Below are 19,216 nucleotides of genomic sequence, written 5' to 3'. Positions count from 1 at the left end.
AAATGGCTGCCACGCTAGTCCAGGAACTTGTCATATCCTATATTGACTAGTGTATCAGCCTTCTCGCTAACCTCTTTGCCTCCAATCAAATTTATTGAGTGCTTACTGTGTGCAGAGCACTGTACTAAGCACGTGGGAGAATACAATACAACAGAGTTGGTAGACACATCCCCTGCCCACAATAAACGTAAGAGTCTAGAGGGTTAGTTTACAGTCTCCCCGATCTTTAGCCTGGACTACTTTTCTTAAAAAGTCCAAAAAAGTTGTTGTGTGTCCATCTACCCCCTCCTCAAAAACCTCCAATGTCTGGCCATCCATCGCGACATCAGGTAGAAACTTCTCACCATCAGGGCTAAGGAACTCAATCAACTTAACCTATCCTCACATACTACAATCCAGCCCACACACTTCATTCCTTTAATTCCAACCTACCCACTGTGCCTCAGTTTCTTCTTGCTTGCCTTTGATCCCTGTGTAACACCCTCCTCCAGCCTAGAAATCCCTCCCCCCTCATTTCTGAAAGAGGACCACTTTCCCCACCTTCAAAACCCTACTGAAACTCATACCTCCTCCAGGAAGCTTTCTCTGACTGATCTCTCCTCTCTTCACCCTATTTTCCCTCTCTACTGAGTTACCTATGTATATCAGTCTACACCCTCTAGGCATTTACTATTGAGAGCTCACCTCCTCCAGGAGGACTTCCCAGACTGAGCCCCTTTTTTCCTCTCCTTCTCCCCATCCCTCTGCCCTACCTCCTTCCCCTCCTCACAGCAACTGAATATGTTTGTACAGATTTATTACTCTATTTTACTTGTACATATTTACTATTCTATTTATTTTGTTAATGATGTGCATCTAGCTTTATTTCTATTTATTCTGATGACTTGACACCTGTCCACATGCTTTGTTGTCCGTCTCCCCTTTCTAGACTGTGAGCCCGTTGTTGGGTAGGGACCGTGTCTATATGTTGCCAACTTGTACTTCCCAAGCGCTTAGTACAGTGCTCAGCTCACAGTAAGTGCTCAATAAATACAATTGAATGAATGAATTTGTGTACTCACCCCACCCCTATCACCACAGCAACATCATCATCAATGGCATCTACTGAGTGCTTACTACACGCAGAGCACTGCACTAAGTGCTTGGGAGAGTACAACACAAAAGAGTTGGAAGATACGTTCCCTGTCTGCAAGGAGCTTACATAAATTTAATGCATACCCATATTTGTTTGTTTCCCCTTCCTGTAATTTTTGTTGTTGTTGTTGTTTCTCTCCCTTACCAGAATGTAAGCTCTTCTTAGGGAGAAGAGATCATGCATATTGACCCTATTGTACTCTCCCAGCTCCTTAGTACTGTGTTCTCTCTGCACACAGTACACACAGTACTCTGCACACAGTAAGTGCTCAATAAATGGCATCGACTGACTTGCCCAAGGTCATAGCAGGCAGTGGCAGTCCTAAATTACAGCACAGATCTACTGAATCCCAGGCTACGACCTTTCCACTAGGCCATAGATGTTCACTGTATGTGATCAGCAAAGTAGCTATTTGTCACCCTTCAAAAAATGCTTTCCACAATATTAAGACTGAAGAATGGGGATTAATCTGTGAACCTGAAACAGCACATTTCCTAGGTTGGGTGCTTGCAATTGGGAGGGAGCCGCAGTGGAAGAGCTCGTGAGATACAACTTTGTGCTTGAGAGGCAGGGCTGACCTCAGCCATCCTTCTAACCACCACCACCAGCACCACTTCTGCATTGCCAATTTCATAATTGTGCCACAGCACTTATTGCTTTCCCACTAGGGTCACACACTCAAACAATATCAGAGAAACAGCATGGCCCTGTGGAAAGAGCACGGGCTTGGGAGCCAGAGATCATGAGTTCTAATCCTGCTCTGCCACTTGTCTGCTGTGTGACCTTGGGCAAGGCACTTAAATTCTGTGCATCAGTTACCTCATCTGTAAAATGGGGATTAAAACTGTAAGCCCCACGTGGGGCAACCTGATTACCTTGTATGCCCCCCCCAGCGCTTAGAACAGTACTTGGCACATAGTAAGCACTTAAATACCAACATTATTATATTTGAGTACTTACCACGTGCAGGACACTGTACTAAGCACTTGGGAGAGTATAATATAATAGGGCTGGTAGACATTGCCTGCCCACAAAAAGTATAAGAAGGGCATATAGACATTAATATAATTAAGTTACAGATATGTACATATAAGTGTTGTGTTAGGCTGAGGGAGGAATGAATAAAGGGTGCAAATCCAAGTGTAAAGGCAATGTGTATAGGGAGAAGAAAAAAGGGCCTAGTTGGGTGAGGCCTGTTTTCAGTAGGGCTTTGAAAGAGGTAATAATAACAATAATAATAATAATGCTATTTGTTAAGCACTTACTATGTACAAAGCACTGTTCTAAGTGCTGGGGTGACACAAGTTGATCAGGTTGTCCAACATGGGGCTTATAGTCTTAATCCCTCTTTTACAGATAAAGTGAGGCACAGAGAAGTTAAGTGACTTGCCCAAAGTCACACAGCTAAGTGGTAGAACCAGGATTAGAACCCATGACCTCTGACTCCCAAGCCTATGCTTTTTCCACTGAGCCACACTGATTCTACATGAGGTAAGAGTGATTATCTGTCTAATGAGAAGAGGGAAAGTGTTCCAGGCCAGAGTCACTATGGGGGTGAGAGATTGGCAATGAGATAGATGAAATCAAAGTAGTGAGTAGGTTGGCAGTAGAGAAGCCAAGCATGCAGGCTGGGTTGTAACAGAAAATTAGGGAGGTGAGGTAGAAGGAGCAAGGTGACTGAACCCTGATACAGCAAAAGGAATCACATTTACTCACTGCTATATTTTCCTTCAGGAGCTTACTGCAGTGTTCTTCAATCCTAAAGTCTCAATAAATACCACTGATTGATTGCAGCTGATGATTCCATCAGCTTCAGGAGAGGCTGGGGACAATTGCTCCACTTATCTTGCCCTCCACCTGCCCCAGTCTTAATGATGAACTCTTGTTTGTAAGTAAATTATTCAGATGGCATCATAAAGAATTTTGTGATCTTCATCAAAATATATTTCACATTACCATAGAGAGCTGTTGTGCCTCCTTCTCTTATACTCCCCCTCAGGTGTTTGTTTGAAGGTAGTTGTAAATATAGAGGAAATGTTAACCATAATAACCATTAGGATAGAGGTCTATGAGGGCAACGATTACAGTTCCTCCAACTATTCTGTTGTCTCTGCAGAAAGTAGAAAACTGGTTTGATAGACTAAATTGCAGCATAGCTTAGTGGAAAGAGCCCGGGCTTGGGAGTCAGCGGATGTGGGTTCTAATCCCTACTGCACCACTTGTCTGCTGTGTGACCTTGGGCAAGTCACTTCACTTGGCCTCAGTCACCTCATCTGTAAAATGGGGATTAAAACTGAGCCCCATGAACCTGATTACCTTGAATCTACCCCAGTGCTTAGAACACATAGTAAGCACTTAAATACCATTATTATTATCATCATCATCTAGAAAGGAATTTATTACATTCTTACATTTCTCCTTAGTGCAAACCAGAACAACCTTGTTATAAAATGAAATGAAAAGGTGTACACAACTTATTACATAAAGTGCCAGGCACCATGGATACTACAACTACCTGTGATTTTCAAACATATTGGTTACAAGCAGGGCTTGGAAGACAGACTTGCCTAGGTTCTAATCCCCAGATCTGCTACTTTTCTGCTGTGTCATCTTGGGTAAATTTCTTAACCTTTCTGTGGCCTCACCTGTAAAAGTAGGGTTAAGATACCTATTCTCCTTCTCCCTTGATTTTGAGCCTCCTGTATGGTGATTGGCATATAGTAGGTGCTCAGCAAAAAAAATGGAGTTTTATGCTGGGCTCTTACCCCAACTGGCATTTCTCAGAACCATTTAGGAGTTACCTCTTTTGGCCTGGCTATTACCTGCATAAATTCATTGCAACTGAATTTATTGAGCACCTACTGGGTGCAGAGCACAGTACCAAGCACTTGGGAGAGTACATTACAACAATTAACAGACACATTCCCTGTCCACAATGAGCTTACAGTCTAGAGAGGAGGCAGACAATATAAATAAAGTTACAAATATGTACATAAGGGCTGTGGGACTGGGTGAGGGGAGGAATAAAGAGAGCAAGTCAGGGTGTTGGGGAAAGGAGGGCTTAGTCAGGAAGAGGAGGAGATGTGCCTTCAGATGAGGCTTTGAAGGGTTGGGGTGGGGGGGAATGTGACTGTGTTGGATATGAAGCAGCTTGGCTTAGTGGAAAGCGTATGGGTTTAGGAGTCATAGGACGTGTGTTCTAATCCTGGCTCCAGCACTTGTGTTCTGTGTGGCCTTGGGAAAGCCACTTTATTTATTCAGTCATATTTATTGAGCACTTACTATGTACAGAGCACTGTACCAAGTGCTTGGAAAGTACAATTCAGCAATAGAGACAATCCCTGCCCACAATGAGCTCACAGCCTAGAAGGCACTTAACTTCTCTGTGCCTCAGTTACCTCCTCTGTAAAATGGAGATTAGAACTCTGAGCCCCAGGGGGGACACTTTGATTAGCTAGATATCATGGATTCTAATCCCGTCTCCGCCACATTTCCGCTGTGTGACCTTGGGCAAGTCACTTAACTTCTTTGAGCCTGTGTTCCCTCATCTGTTTTAGACTGTGAGCCCACTGTTGGGTAGGGACTGTCTCTATATGTTGCCAACTTGTACTTCCCAAGCGCTTAGTACAGTGCTCTGCACACAGTAAGCGCTCAATAAATACAATTGATTGATTGATTGTAAAATGGGGATTAAGACTGAGCCCCACGTGGGACAACCTGATCACCTTGTATCTCCCCCAGCTCTTAGAGTAGTGCTTTGCACATAGTAAGCACTTAACAAATGCCGCTATTATAGTATTATTATGTACTCCAACGTTTAGAAAAGGGCTTGGCACATAGTAAACGTTTAACAAATGCCATCATTATTACAGGAAGAGGGAGGGCGATCCAGGCCACAAGCAGGACGTGGACGGAGATATAGACCAGATGGATGTATAGTGAGGGGGTTGACATTTAAAGGAGCTGCAGCGGCGCCCATCCACCTCGCCCCCGTAAATCGGGAAGAAAGTTTGGGCTAAAAAATCCCCCTTAAATCCCCCTTTCTCTCCCCGGCGACGCCCACGGCAGCAGGGACGGGCTGCGGGCCTGAGCATGCTCAATAGCCGCAACTCGGAACTGTTTCAGGCCAAAACTTTCCATTTTCTGTGCAGCGCTATTAATAATAACAATAATAATCCATTCAATCGTATTTATTGAGCTATTACTCTGTGCAGAGCACTGTACTGAGCGCTTGGAAAGTACAATTCGGCCACAGATAGAGACAATCCCTACCCAACAACGGGCTCACAGTCTAGAAGATAATAGTAGTAATAATTGTTAAACGTTTACTATGTGCCAAACACTGTTCTATGCACTGGGGAAGATACAAGGCAATCAGGTTGCCCCACAGCGTGACTCAGTGGAAAGAGCCCGGGCTCATGGGTTCTAATCCTTATCCGCCACTTCTCAGCTGTGTGACTTTGAGCAAGTCACTTAACTTCTCTGGGCCTCAGTTACCTCACCTGAAAAATGGGGATTAAGACTGTGAGCCCCACGTGGGACAACCTGATTACCCTGTATCTCCCCCAGCGCTTAGAACAGTGTAAGCCCTTAGCAAATATTATCATTATTATTATTATTATCCACATTTTACAGATGAGGTAACAGGCACAGAGAAGTTCATCAATCATCATCAATCGTATTGATTGAGCGCTTACTATGTGCAGAGCACTGTACTAAGCGCTTGGGAAGTACAAATTGGCAACATATGAAGTTAAGTGACTTGCCCAAAGTCACACCGCTGACAAGTAGCGGAGCAGGATTAGAACCCACGACCTGTGGCTCCCAAGCCCGGGCTCTTTCCACTAAGCCACGCTGCTTCTCGAAGCTGCTGCTATTGGGTTTGGGAATAGGGACCATCTCTTTATGCTGCCGATTTGTACTTTCCAAGCGCTTAGTACAGCGCTCTGCACACAGTAAGCGCTCAATAAATACGACTGAACGAATTAATGAAGGAGGGCGATCCAAATGCCCCGAGCGGGGGGGAGTGGAGACCGATTGGAGAAGCAGCGTGGCTCAGTGGAAAAAGCACGGACTTGGGAGTCAGAGGACGTGGGTTCTAATCCTGCTCCACCACTTGTCTGCTGTGTGAACTTGGGCAAGCCACTTTACTTCTCTGGGTCTCAGTTGCTTCATCTTTAAAATGGGGATTAAGACAGTGAGCCCCACGTGGGACAACCTGATTACCTGGTATCTCCCCCAGCGCTCAGTACAGTGCTTGGCACATTGTAATCCCTTAATACCATAATAATAATAATAATAATCGAGGCCCCGTTGCTGGGGGCGGAGAATAGACTGAGCCCCCTTTTTCCTCTCCTCCTCCCTATCTCCTCGCCTGATTACCTGGTATCTCCCCCAGCGCTCAATACAGTGCTTGGCACATTGTAATCCCTTAATACCATAATAATAATAATAATAATAATAATAATAATAATAATAATAATCGAGGCCCCGTTGCTGGGGGCGGAGAATAGACTGAGCCCCCTTTTTCCTCTCCTCCTCCCCATCCCCTCACCCTCCCTCCTTCCCCTCCCCACAGCACTTGAATATGTTTGTACAGATTTATTACTCTATTCATTTTACTTGTACATATTTAATATTCTATTAATTTTGTTAATGATGTGCATATAGCTATAATTATATTTGTTCTGACGATTTTGACACCTGTCTACATGTTTCCTGGGCCTCGGTTGCCTCATCTTTAAAATGGGGATTAAGACTGTGAGCCCCATGTGGGACAACCTGATTACCTTGTATCTCCCCCAGCGCTCAGTACAGTGCTTGGCACATTGTAATCCCTTAATACCATAATAATAATAATAGTAATAATAATCGAGGCCCCGTTGCTGGGGGCGGAGAATAGACTGAGCCCCCCTTTTCCTCTCCTCCTCCCCATCCCCCCGCCCCCCCTTCCCCTCCCCACAGCACTTGAATATGTTTGTACAGATTTATTACTCTATTCATTTTACTTGTACATATTTACTATGCTATTAATTTTGTTAATGATGTGCATATAGTTATAATTCTATTTGTTCTGACTATTTTGACACCTGTCTACATGTTTCCTGGGCCTCGGTTGCCTCATCTTTAAAATGGGGATTAAGACTGTGAGCCCCACGTGGGACAAACTGATTACCTTGTATCTCCCCCAGTGCTCAGTACAGTGCTTGGCACATTGTAATCCCTTAATACCATGATAATAATAATAGTAATAATAATCGAGGCCCTGTTGCTGGGGGCAGAGAATAGACTGAGCCTCCCTTTTCCTCTCCTCCTCCCCATCCCCCCGCTCTCCCTCCTTCCCCTCCCCACAGCACTTGAATGTTTGTACAGATTTATTACTCTATTCATTTTACTTGTACATATTTACTATTATATTTTGTTAATGATGTGCATATAGCTATAATTATATTTGTTCTGACGATTTTGACACCTGTCTACATGTTTCCTGGGCCTCGGTTGCCTCATCTTTAAAATGGGGATTAAGACTGTGAGCCCCACGTGGGACAACCTGATTACCTGGTATCTCCCCCAGCACTTAGTACAGTGCTTGGCACATTGTAATCCCTTAATACCATAATAATAATAATAGTAATAATAATCGAGGCCCCGTTGCTGGGGGCGGAGAATAGACTGAGCCCCCTTTTTCCTCTCCTCCTCCCCATCCCCCCGCCCTCCCTCCTTCCCCTCCCCACAGCACTTGAATATGTTTGTACAGATTTATTACTCTATTCATTTTACTTGTACATATTTACTATTCTATTAACTTTGTTAATGATGTGCATATAGCTATAATTCTATTTGTTCTGACGATTTTGACACCTGTCTACATGTTTCGTTTTGTTGTCTGTCTCCCCCTTCTAGACTGGGAGCCCGTTGTTGGCTAGGAACCGACTATCTGTTGCCGACTTATACTTCCCAAGCGCTTAGTACAGTGCTCTGCACATAGTAAGCGTTCAATAAATATGATTGAATGAACGATGCCTGTCTATGCTATTGATGCCTGTCTACTTTTTTTTGTTGTCTGTCTCCCCCTTCTAGACTGTGAGCCCGCTGTTGGCTAGGAACCGACTATCTGTTGCCGACGTGTACTTCCCAAGCGCTTAGTACAGTGCTCTGCACACAGTAAGCGCTCAATAAATATGATACCTGTCTATGCTATTGATGCCTGTCTACTTGTTTTGTTGTCTGTCTCCCCCTTCTAGACTGTGAGCCCGTTGCTGGGTAGGGACTGTCTCTCTTGCTGATTTGTACTTTTCAAGCGCTTAGTCCAGTGCTCTGCACACAGTAGGCGCTCAATAAATATGATTGAATGAACGATGCCTGTCTATGCTATTGATGCCTGTCTACTTGTTTCGTTTTGTTGTCTGTCTCCCCCTTCTAGACTGTGAGCCCACTGTTGGTTAGGGACTGTCTCTGTTGCTGAATTGTACTTTTCAAGCGCTGAGTCCAGTGCTCTGCACACAGTAGGCGCTCAATAAATATGATTGAATGAACGATGCCTGCCTATGCTATTGATGCCTGTCTACTTTTTTTTGTTGTTGTCTGTTTCCCCCTTCTAGACTGTGAGCCCATTGTTGGGTAGGGACCGTCTCTATTGCTGAATTGTACTTTTCAAGCGCTGAGTCCTGTGCTCTGCACACAGTCAGCGCTCAATAAACAAGACTGGATGAATGAATGAATGAATGAATGCAGGACTGGGCTGAGTGCCCTGTTTCCCTCCCCGCCCCCTGGGCGGTTTATAACGCGAAGTTTTTCCGGTCCTGTGACTTAGGTCAGGCGGTGTGGTGGGGGCAGAGGGCTGCTGTGCTGCATAAGTGGTGGCAGAGCCTTTCCTTAGAAATAAAGAGGTTGGCATCACCCCAGCCTTGGTGCTGCCAGGGGAAAGAGGGAGCCAAGCGGTCCCCCTTGGGCTGGGGTGGGGGGAATGGCCGGGGGCATGAAGACCCCCGCTGTACCTGAGGTCCGGGAGCATCTTTTCAAAGTGCTGGTCATTGGGGAGCTGGGCGTGGGCAAGACGAGTATCATCAAGCGCTACGTGCATCAGCTCTTCTCCCAGCACTACCGAGCCACCATTGGGGTGGACTTCGCCCTCAAAGTCTTTCACTGGGATAGTACCACCTTAGTGCGGCTGCAGCTGTGGGATATTGCAGGTGAGTCAGGGGGGGAGGCCACGTGGGCTTCAGGTGGCTCCCTGCACGGGGGTGAGGGGCTCCACACTCCCAGTTTTTCCTGCCCAGGCCTTTGCTCCTTCATTCAGTCGTGTTTATGGAGCGCTTACTGTTTGCAGGGCACCGGACTGAGCGCTTGGAAAGTCCATCGATTCAGTGGAAAGAGCGCAGGCTTTGGAGTCAGAGGTCATGGGTTCAAATCCTGGCTCTGTCAGCTGTGTGACTTTGGGCAAGGCACTTAACTTCTTTGTGCCTGTTACCTCATCTGTAAAATGGGGATTAAGACTGTGAGCCCTGCATGGGACAACCTGATCACCTTGTAACTTCCCCAGTACTTAGAACAGTGCTTTGCACATAGCAAGTGCTTAATCAATGCCATTATTATTATTATTACAATTCGGCCACAGATAGAGACAATCCCTGCCCAACAACAGGCTTTGCTGTGGATGAAGTTGTCCTTGCTGGGTCATTATATATTTTATATATATATTATATATTAGACTGTGAGCCCACTGTTGGGTAGGGACTGTCTCTATATGTTGCCAACTTGTACTTCCCAAGCGCTTAGTACAGTGTTCTGCACACAGTAAGTGCTCAATAAATACGATTGGTTATATCTGTAACTTTGTCACTGCCCACTTGTCTTGAAGCCTTGATGCTTTTTTTTACTTGTATTGATGTCTGTCTCCCTCCCCCCCCCCCCCCCCCGGCAGCCCCCAGAGTGTGAGGTTGTAATTTTATTTATATTGATGCCTGCTTATATTGAGGCCTTGATGCCTATTTACTGGTATTGATGTCTACCTTCTTGCCCCCGCCCCCGGAGTGTGAGCTTGTTGTAACTTTATTTATATCGATGGCCGCTTACTTGTATTGATGTCTCTATTGCTGAATTTTACTTTCCAAGCACTTAATACAGTGCTCTGCACACAGAAAGTACTCATTAAATATGAATGAATGTTCCCCACCTCTGACTCTGAACTTGTTGTAATTTTATTTATAGTGATGCCTACTTGTGCAGAGGTCTTGATGCCTGTTTACTTGTATTTATTGTCTCTGTTGCTGAGTTGTGCTTAGTACAGTGCTCTGCAGTAAGTGCTCATTAAATACGAATGAATGAATGTCTTGCCCCCACCCCCACTCCCAGACTATGGGCGGGCTCGTTGTGTCTCTCTTTATTGCTGTATTGTACTTTCCCAAGCGTTTAGTACTGGGTCTGCACACAGTAAGTGCTCAATAAATATGACTAAATGAATGAGGTGGCCAATAAGGAAAAGGGGTTAATGTTTTAGGCTACTTCAGAAAGAAGTATTTCCTTGACCGTGTGTTGCCTAGGAAATCAGGCCTGCTTTACACACCTGATTATAGAGTTGGGATGGTGAAAAAATGTGGATGACAAATAAGCAGTCCAGTTTTTCTAGGACCAGCGCAGAACTTGGCAAAGTAAAGGGGTTCTCAAAGTGTACTGAGAGTTTTAATAAACACCTTGGGTTTCCCCTTTTTTAAAATTCCATGACTATGCTTGATGTTGGAGATACTATTCTGCCAGAATAGGGTTTGAAACAAATATTTGGGAAGAAAGTAAACTGCTTAAGACCATCCCAATTGCTCTTGGTAAGAAACACAAATGTTTTAGGGGCCTTTCCTCTGAAAAATGAATAATATAATAGTAATAATGATGGTATTTGTATGTGCTTACTTTGTGTTAGGCAGTGTTCAATCCATCCCTGGATTGAAACAGGGATGGAAAGAGATATTATTCAGTACGTAGCATTGCCCTGGGTCATGTAAATAGTGTTTGAACTAGAGAGGGTAAAGGACTAAGCAGTGTTATGTAGGCAAGTAGTAAAGGATAGTTAAGAGAAGGGAAAAAATGTGAAAGAAGAGTTAAAGAAATGACTTGCTTTTGGACCAGCTAAAGAGAGAAACACTTGCACGGTGGGGATTCAGTAGTTGAAGCTCATAAGCTTGAGTTTGTACAGGTTCAGCCAAAAGTCTGGGTCCCCTCATTTAAAAGTAGGTTAATATCTTGAAGATTAAGGCCAATGGCCATTCTTGATTATTAATGGAACCTCTGTTAGTCTGTGTAATTAGCTGTGGCATTCTTTTAATGCAACTATCTTTCTTATTTTGACAGAGATAGCCTGACTATTCACCCTGTATTTATAACTTAAAGATCACTTTGTCAAACTTTTTTGTTCAACTTTTGTAATGGGGCAGTACAGCAAAGGAAAATGTTAAATGATCTTTAAAAGGGTACTGACCTTTTTCAAGCATAACAAGGCTTGTCCCTTAAACAGTTGATTTCTTCTCTTTCTACTTTTCTTCCTTTTCTTATACCCTGCCCGAATCAGATCAGTTAGCGGATGGAATGGGTGGGGTCAAGGTCCCCTCCCATTTCCCCCCCCCCCCCCACGCTTTTTTTTTTTTAAATCTACTTATCTGGACTTGTAAAGTTCAGCCTCAAGTTTCAGGATCTTTCTGCAAGCCACCGTGAAGATTCTGTGTCAACCTTGCTGCTGCCAAATTGAACTTCACTGTCCCATTCTTCCAAGGAACTCAAACTACTTATAGTTTATAATTTATAGTGACCATTTAAATATATCTTGTCCCTGGACGTGAGAGAGCAGGGAAAATCAGAAAGAGACCCTTCTCTTCCCTCCCCCCCCCAGCCTCTTATTCGAGAAGCAGTACAGCCTAGTGGAATGAGCATGGGCTTGGGGGTTAGAGGATGTGGGTTCTAATTTTTGCTCTGCCAGTTGCCTGTTGTATGATCTTGGGCATATTGATTCCTCTATGTCTGTTTCCTCATCTGTAAAATGGGTATTAAATACCTGGCTGTGATCCTTATTTCGAGTAAGGACTCGGTCTGACCTGATGGTCTTGAATCTACCCCAGCACTTAGTACAGGGCTTGACACACAACAAAGCACTCATTGAGAAACAGCATGGCCTAGTGGATAGAGCAGGGGCTTGGGAGTCAGAAGGATTTGAGTTCTAATCCCACTGCACTCCCTGCCTGCCATGTGACCTTGGGCAAGTCACTTAACTTCTCTGAGCCTCAGTTACCTCAGCTGTAAAATCATCATCAATCGTATTGAGCGCTTACTATGTGCAGAGCACTGTACTAAGCGCTTGGGAAGTACAAGTTGGCAACATATAGAGACAGTCCCTACCCAACAGTGGGCTCACAGTCTAAAAGGGGGAGACAGAGAACAAAACCAAACATACTAACAAAATAAAATAAATAGAATAGATATATACAAGTAAAATAAATAGAGTAACAAATATGTACAAACATATATACATATAAACAGGTGCTGTGGGGAAGGGAAGGAGTTAAGATGGGGGATGGAGAGGGGGATGAGGGGGAGAGGAAGGAAGGAAGGGGCTCAGTCTGGGAAGGCCTCCTGGAGTAGGTGAGCTCTCAGTAAAATAGGGATTAAGACTTTGAGACCCATGTGGGACAAGGACTGTGTCCAACTTGATCAGCTTATATCTACCTCAGCACTTAGAACAGTGCTTTATACATAGTAAGTGCTTAACAATTCTCATTATAATTATTATTAATAATACCACATTGATTTCAAAGGATATTGCCCAGCATTGTCAGCACCCTCCCCCCAGGTCCAGGGGTTCAAAATACTGGGAGCTGTGATGACAGGGGAGGGAACAAGCATGCAGACCCTCCCAACTTCACTGGAATGTATTTTATTTTAATGTCTATCTCGCTTTCTAGACCATCAACTCCTTGTGGGCAAGGAACATGTTTTACCAACTCCATTATATTGCATCCTCCCAAGCTCGTAGTATAGTACTCTACACACTGTATGCACTCAATCAATCGTATTTATTGAGTGCTTACTGTGTGCAGAGCACTGTACTAAGCGCTTGGAAAGTACAAGTTGGCAACATATAGAGACGGTCCCTATCCAACAGTGAGCTCACAGTCTAGAAGGGAAATACCATTGATTGGGAAGGACTACATAAAATGATTGTGGGATCCAGTTATTTTTCTTGCAGCAATATGTTTTTTGGAAAGAAGTCAGAGGTGTACATAAAATTTAAGATTGCAAATGTTGCATCTGCTAATATCGAAAGACATGGATTTTAGGAATTGCTCAAATTCAGTCAATGAGGCTCAATCCTTAAGTAGTGTCCCTTAAACACTATTCATACTTCAAATGCTAGTCACCTGTGTTCAATTGAGAACATCACAGACTACTTTTTATTCCAAAGGTTTTAAGGATTCTGTCTCTTATGGCTAAAAGATGAAAGTTCATAGTTGATGCTTGGGACTAAATGATGTCTTTAACGGTAGCCATGTGTGCATGAAGACTTTGTGAGCTTTCAAAAAAGGAAAGACTGTTTTTTTAAAAAATGGGCCTTTTAAAAACTTTGAAATTGTGTACAAAATATTATATGTAAATTTCACATAATTTCAAAATTGACCCACTTTTTCATTCATTCAGTCATATTTATTGAGCACTTACAGTGTGCAGAGCACTGTACTAAGCACTTGGGAAGTACAAATTGGCAACGTATAGAGACGGTCCCTACCCAACAACCGGCTCACAGTCTAGAAGACTGTGACGTTAACTTAACATTCTTTATCCACCCTACCCTTTCTGGGTATATTCTAAGTCTTCATCCTGATGCCATCTCCCTACCCCATGCTGACCAGGACCACCAAAGCCACCAGGGATAGGTCTGGGGGGGCAGTGGAACAGGCTCCCCGCCCAGGCCTACTCTCCAGACTACTGCCTTCCTGTATCCACAGCTTTGAGAATCCTTTAGACTGTAAACTCATTGAGGATGGGGAATGCGTCTACCAACTCTGTTATATTGTACTCTCCCAAGCTCTTAAGTACAGTGCTCTGCCATGGTAAGTGCCCAATAATGATTGATTTCAGCTGGTGTAGTCTATAATGGATCTATATGGCAAGAATGGCCATGCCTCATTCTCGCCTGTCCCGCTGTCGACCCCAGGCCCATGTCCTACCCCTGGCCTGGAATGCCCTCCCTCCACACGTCAGCCAAGCTACCTCTCTTCCTCCCTTCAAAGCCCTACTGAGAGCTCACCTCCTCCAGGAGGCCTTCCCAGACTGAGCTCCCTCCTCCCCATCCCCCCCACCTTACCTCCTTCCCCTCCCAACAGCACCTGTATATATGTATATACGTTTGTACGTATTTATTACTCTATTTTATTTGTACATATTTATTCTATTTATTTTATTTTGTTAATATGTTTTGTTTTGTTCTCTGTCTCCCCCTTCTAGACTGTGAGCCCGCTGTTGGGTAGGGACCATCTCTATATGTTGCCAACTTGTACTTCCCAAGCGCTAAGTACAGTGCTCTGCACACAGTAAGCGCTCAATAAATATGATTGAATGAAATGGCCATTTGTACTTTCCCAAGTGCCTAATAAAGAACTAGTTTTTTTTAAAGTGTACTTTGGTTTGTAGATGAAGCTGGACCAATAATAATAATAATGGCATTTATTAAGTGCTTACTATGTGCAATGCACTGTTATAAGCTCAGGGGAGGTTACAAGGTGATCAGGTTGTCACACGGGGGGCTCTCAGTCTTCATCCCCATTTTACAGATGAGGGAACTGAGGCACAGAGAAGTTAAGTGACTTGCCCAAAGTCACACAGCTGACAATTGGCAGAGGCGGAATTTGAATCCATGACCTCTGACTCCACTGCCCATGCTCTTTCCACTGAGCCATGGTGGACCTCTATAAATTCATTTTATAGAAACACTATATATAGGACTATGTGAGATCTGTTCACTGAGGGTCAGTCCTACTTAGCCTGACTCTGAATTTAGCCCACTGCACTCCATGCATTTCCCCTAGGGTAGATTTCTGTGGAAAATCAAATAATTATGTGAAAAGTTCATCTTTGTTCTTTAGATGTTTCTGTTTTGAAACATTTTCTTTTATTGCATATTGAACTGAATAACTGTCTTGTTTAACAAAACCTGTCATTTGAAAAGATGTTGGAACATGTGATAATCATTCTCTTGGAGTCATCAGACATATTAGCTGTCAAGTTACAAAGCAATCAACCTCTCTACATTGCTAGCTGAGGGGGGTTTTAGTTGTTAAAATACAGATCGTCTTGAGTAAAAGCAGCACTCTCACTCTATATTTAATGGCATATACTGAACTTTGTACTCTCCGAGAACTTTTATTTTTGGAAGAAGGTAGTTGTTACATTAAACGTTTTTAAAAATGTATGTCTTCCCTATGGGGCAAAGTACCAAAATCCACTCAGTATTCCCAAAATGCAAACTTTTGCTATGCATCTTGGGTAATAATAATAATAATAATGGCATTTATTAAGCGCTTACTATGTGCAAAGCACTGTCCTAAGCACTGGGAAGGTTACAAGATGATCAAGTTGTCCCACGGGGGGCTCACAGTCTTAATCCCCATTTTACAGATGACGGAGCTGAGGCACAGAGAGGTTAAGCTACTTGCCCAAAGTCACACAGCTGACAATTGGTGGAGCCAGGATTTGAACCCATGACCTCCAACTCCAAAGCCCATGTTCTTTTCCACTGAGCCACGTTGCTTCTCTAGACACCAATGGCAAAAATAGGGAAGGTGCAATGGATATGCTCTGGTTATTATAATGCATACTTTTTCTCAAGGCAGGGTTTATAGGCTCTGTGAGAGCTGGTTATAACAGCTTCCTTTCTTGACTCTCCAACTTTCTCATCCTCATCTTCAGGTGGGAAAAGGTTATATTTTTATCTCCATTGCAAGGCTGATATCTTCTGCATTGGATTCTGCACACCTCTTCCGGCCAGGTGGACACCTTGCTTGGCTTATGCTGTGCAAAGCCAACAGGCTTGCACTTCATCAATCTAGAGGGAAGGCAAGTTCCAGTTGTAAAGATGCCCAAGGGAAAGTATCCACTGTTAGCCATATGTGTGCAGAGCTCTATACTAAGTGCTGGATAGAGAACTGAGGGTGAGAAGAAATGTCCCTGCCAACCAGTAGTTATAATCTAATATGGTATACAGACTCAAAATAAATAACAAATAGAAAGAAAAGAGTGGAAAGAAGGATGTATTACTAAGTGCTTAAACAGTATAAGCTCACTGTGGGCAAGGAACATGTCTACCAAGTCTGCTCTCCCAAGCACTTAGTGTGTGCAGAGCACTGTACTAAGTGCTGAAATATGATTGATTACAGTAAGTTGATGATGCAGAAAATGGCCTAATGGAAAGAGCATGGGGCCTGGGAATCAAAGGAACTGGGTTCTAGTACTGACTGTCACTTGCCTGCTGTGACCTTGGATGAGTCACTTTTCTGTGCCTCAGTTTCCTCATCTGTAAAGTGGGGATTCAGTACCCATTCTCCCCCCTACTTAGCCTGTGAGCCCCATATGGCACAGGGACTGTCCTGCCCTGATTATCTTGTATACATTGGTGACATTTGAGAAGTGGAAATATGTGTGCAGATTTTTAAAAAATGTATTATTATTATTGTTATTATTATTTTTTTTTAGAAAAATGATCCAGGCAATAGTAAATACAGAGAGGCTGGAAGCAGGGACATCAGTGAGGAGGCTGATGTAGTAGTTGAAATGGGATAAGACAAGTGTTTGGATCAGTGTGGTAACAGTTTGGAGAAGAGAGAATTCTGAAAGTGATTTGGGGATAGTCAACAAGATTTAGTGACTGACTACAAAGCACTGCACTAAGTTCTGGAAAAGAAATACATTAGTGAGATGTAAATATCGTCCAGGACTGACAGTCTAAGAATGGAGCCAGAGGGGGGTGGGGGAGGTGAGGAGAGGGGACAGGAACAGCCCAGCAAGCAGCATTAAAGTAACAACAGGATTTTAGGCTCCTCAGAACTCAGACCAACAGTCACAGTTGTGGCCATGATGGTGACCTTCTTAACTTCCTAGAAGTTCAGAAAGATTGCTGCAGATGGATCATGGAATCATGAGAATGCCTTTGTCCCAGAAGAGAGAACAGAGTCACTCCCAACTGGCTGGACCCCACTGGTTGGGAATAGGGTGAGGGTTGGATAGCTCATGCAGTTGCCAATGATCAAGAAAGGAACAGACAAAGCCACCTTTGTATGGTGATATAGGTCTGAAGCTCTGGGGACACTCATGGAGCTGGAGGAGAAGGGGTAAGGGTTGGGATGAACAATGCCATCATCATCAATGGTAGTTCCTGAGTCCTTAGTGTGTGCAGGGCACTGTACTAAGCGCTTGGGAGAGAACAGTACAATAGAGTTGGTAGGCACATTCCCTGCACACAACAAGCTTATAGTCTAGAGGGAAGACAGACATCAATGTAAATACATTTATAATGTATTTAGATGTATTAGAGAAGCAGCATGGCTCAGTGGAAAGAGCATGGGCTTTGGAGTCCGTGGTCACGGGTTCAAATTCCAGCTCTGCCAATTGTCAGCTGTGTGACTTTGGGCAAGTTACTTAACTGCTCTGTGCCTGTTACCTCATTTGTAAAATGGGGATTGACTATGAGCCCCTGTAGGACAACCTGATCACCTTGTAACCTCCCCAGAGCTTAGAACAACATAAATACATTTATAGTGTGTATATATATATATATATATATATATATATGTATATGTGTGTGTGTGTGTGTGTATGTATATATATATATATATATATATATAATTGAGATGTACATAAGTGATGTGATTTGAAGATGGGGCAAATATAAAATGCCCAAAGGCCACAAATTCAAATGTATAGATGACACAGAAGGGAGTGGGGAGCTGGAAAAAAGTGGACTTAATCGGGGAAGGCCTCCTAGAGGAGATGTGACCTAATGTACCTTTAAACATTTTGACGTGTTTCATTTTTATTGCTTCTTGAGCACCCAGCTCCACATCCTAACACTGACCTGATCTGCTACTCTGTTGTGGATACCACCCAGTCTAACTTACTTTGTGAGACATTCATTCAGTTGGATTTATTGAGCACTTACTGTGTGCAGGGCACTGTACTAAGTGCTTGGGAAGTACTAGTTGGCAACATAGAAATGGTCCCTACCCAACAATAGGCTCACAGTCTAGAATACATAGGTGATATCTTGATATCCCTTGTTTTATATGAGTGTGTGTACTTGGAGGTGTGTGTGTGTGTGTGTGTGTGTGTATTAATACTTATAATCAAGGTTATTTGAGTGAAGTGTTGATTTAGTAGCCCTACAGAATGACTTTATCTGCAAGGGAATGAAAACACCAAACATCAGTGCTTAGTGCAGTGCTTGGCACATAGTGCTTAACAAGTACCATTATTATTATTGTATGGCTTAATATAATCAAAGCTTGTTTCATTCCCAAAGAACAGTAATGTTGCTTGATTTAGGAAAGGGTGGGTGGTGTCAGTCAGTGTTGGTGGATGACTAATTTAGGTGTGGTATTAGTTTTAGGTTGAAGTTTAGTGCCTCTGTACAAGTCAAAACCTGTTTTCAGGGTGAGCGGCAGAGAGGGAAATAGAACACTTCTGAAGTAGATGTTTTAAACTGACACCATCATTTCAGTCTTGACATAATACGTACAATCATTGATCAGGCTCAGTTTTCTGAAAATATTCAAGAATATTTTAAAACTCTCTGGAAAGGAAGTTGACAAAACAAACTTGTGACTCAGACTTGTGTGAACTTACAAATACTTCCACATTCCAGACAAAGATCTTTATCGGGCAGATTCAAATCTGGTCAATTGCTAGACTTTGTATTTTTGTGGTCTCCATTGCCCAAATAGTTTGTGATGAGGATGACAGCCCCGCTATTATGACTTCTTGATTGTGAAGCCTAATATTGTTTTTCCCAATCCAGGAACCTGTTTTTCACAAACTGGTTATTTCCACAGT

General features: G+C 43.4%; 1 protein-coding gene across 1 annotated transcript in view; it reads left to right on the top strand.

The window, feature by feature from the left end:
* Positions 1-8,996: 8,996 nt before the first annotated feature.
* RAB32 (RAB32, member RAS oncogene family) overlaps positions 8,997-19,216 on the top strand; it is a 36,707-nt gene continuing 26,487 nt past the window's right edge. The window contains exon 1 of the mRNA XM_038742639.1: positions 8,997-9,327. Coding sequence (XP_038598567.1) covers positions 9,102-9,327 — 226 coding nt within the window. The 5' untranslated portion in view covers positions 8,997-9,101. The remainder of the gene's footprint in view (positions 9,328-19,216) is intronic.

The sequence above is a fragment of the Tachyglossus aculeatus genome, chromosome 2 (genome assembly GCF_015852505.1).
Source record: "Tachyglossus aculeatus isolate mTacAcu1 chromosome 2, mTacAcu1.pri, whole genome shotgun sequence".
In the NCBI taxonomy this organism is placed as follows: Eukaryota; Metazoa; Chordata; class Mammalia; order Monotremata; family Tachyglossidae; genus Tachyglossus; species Tachyglossus aculeatus.
This window is presented reverse-complemented; position numbering and strand designations above follow the sequence as displayed.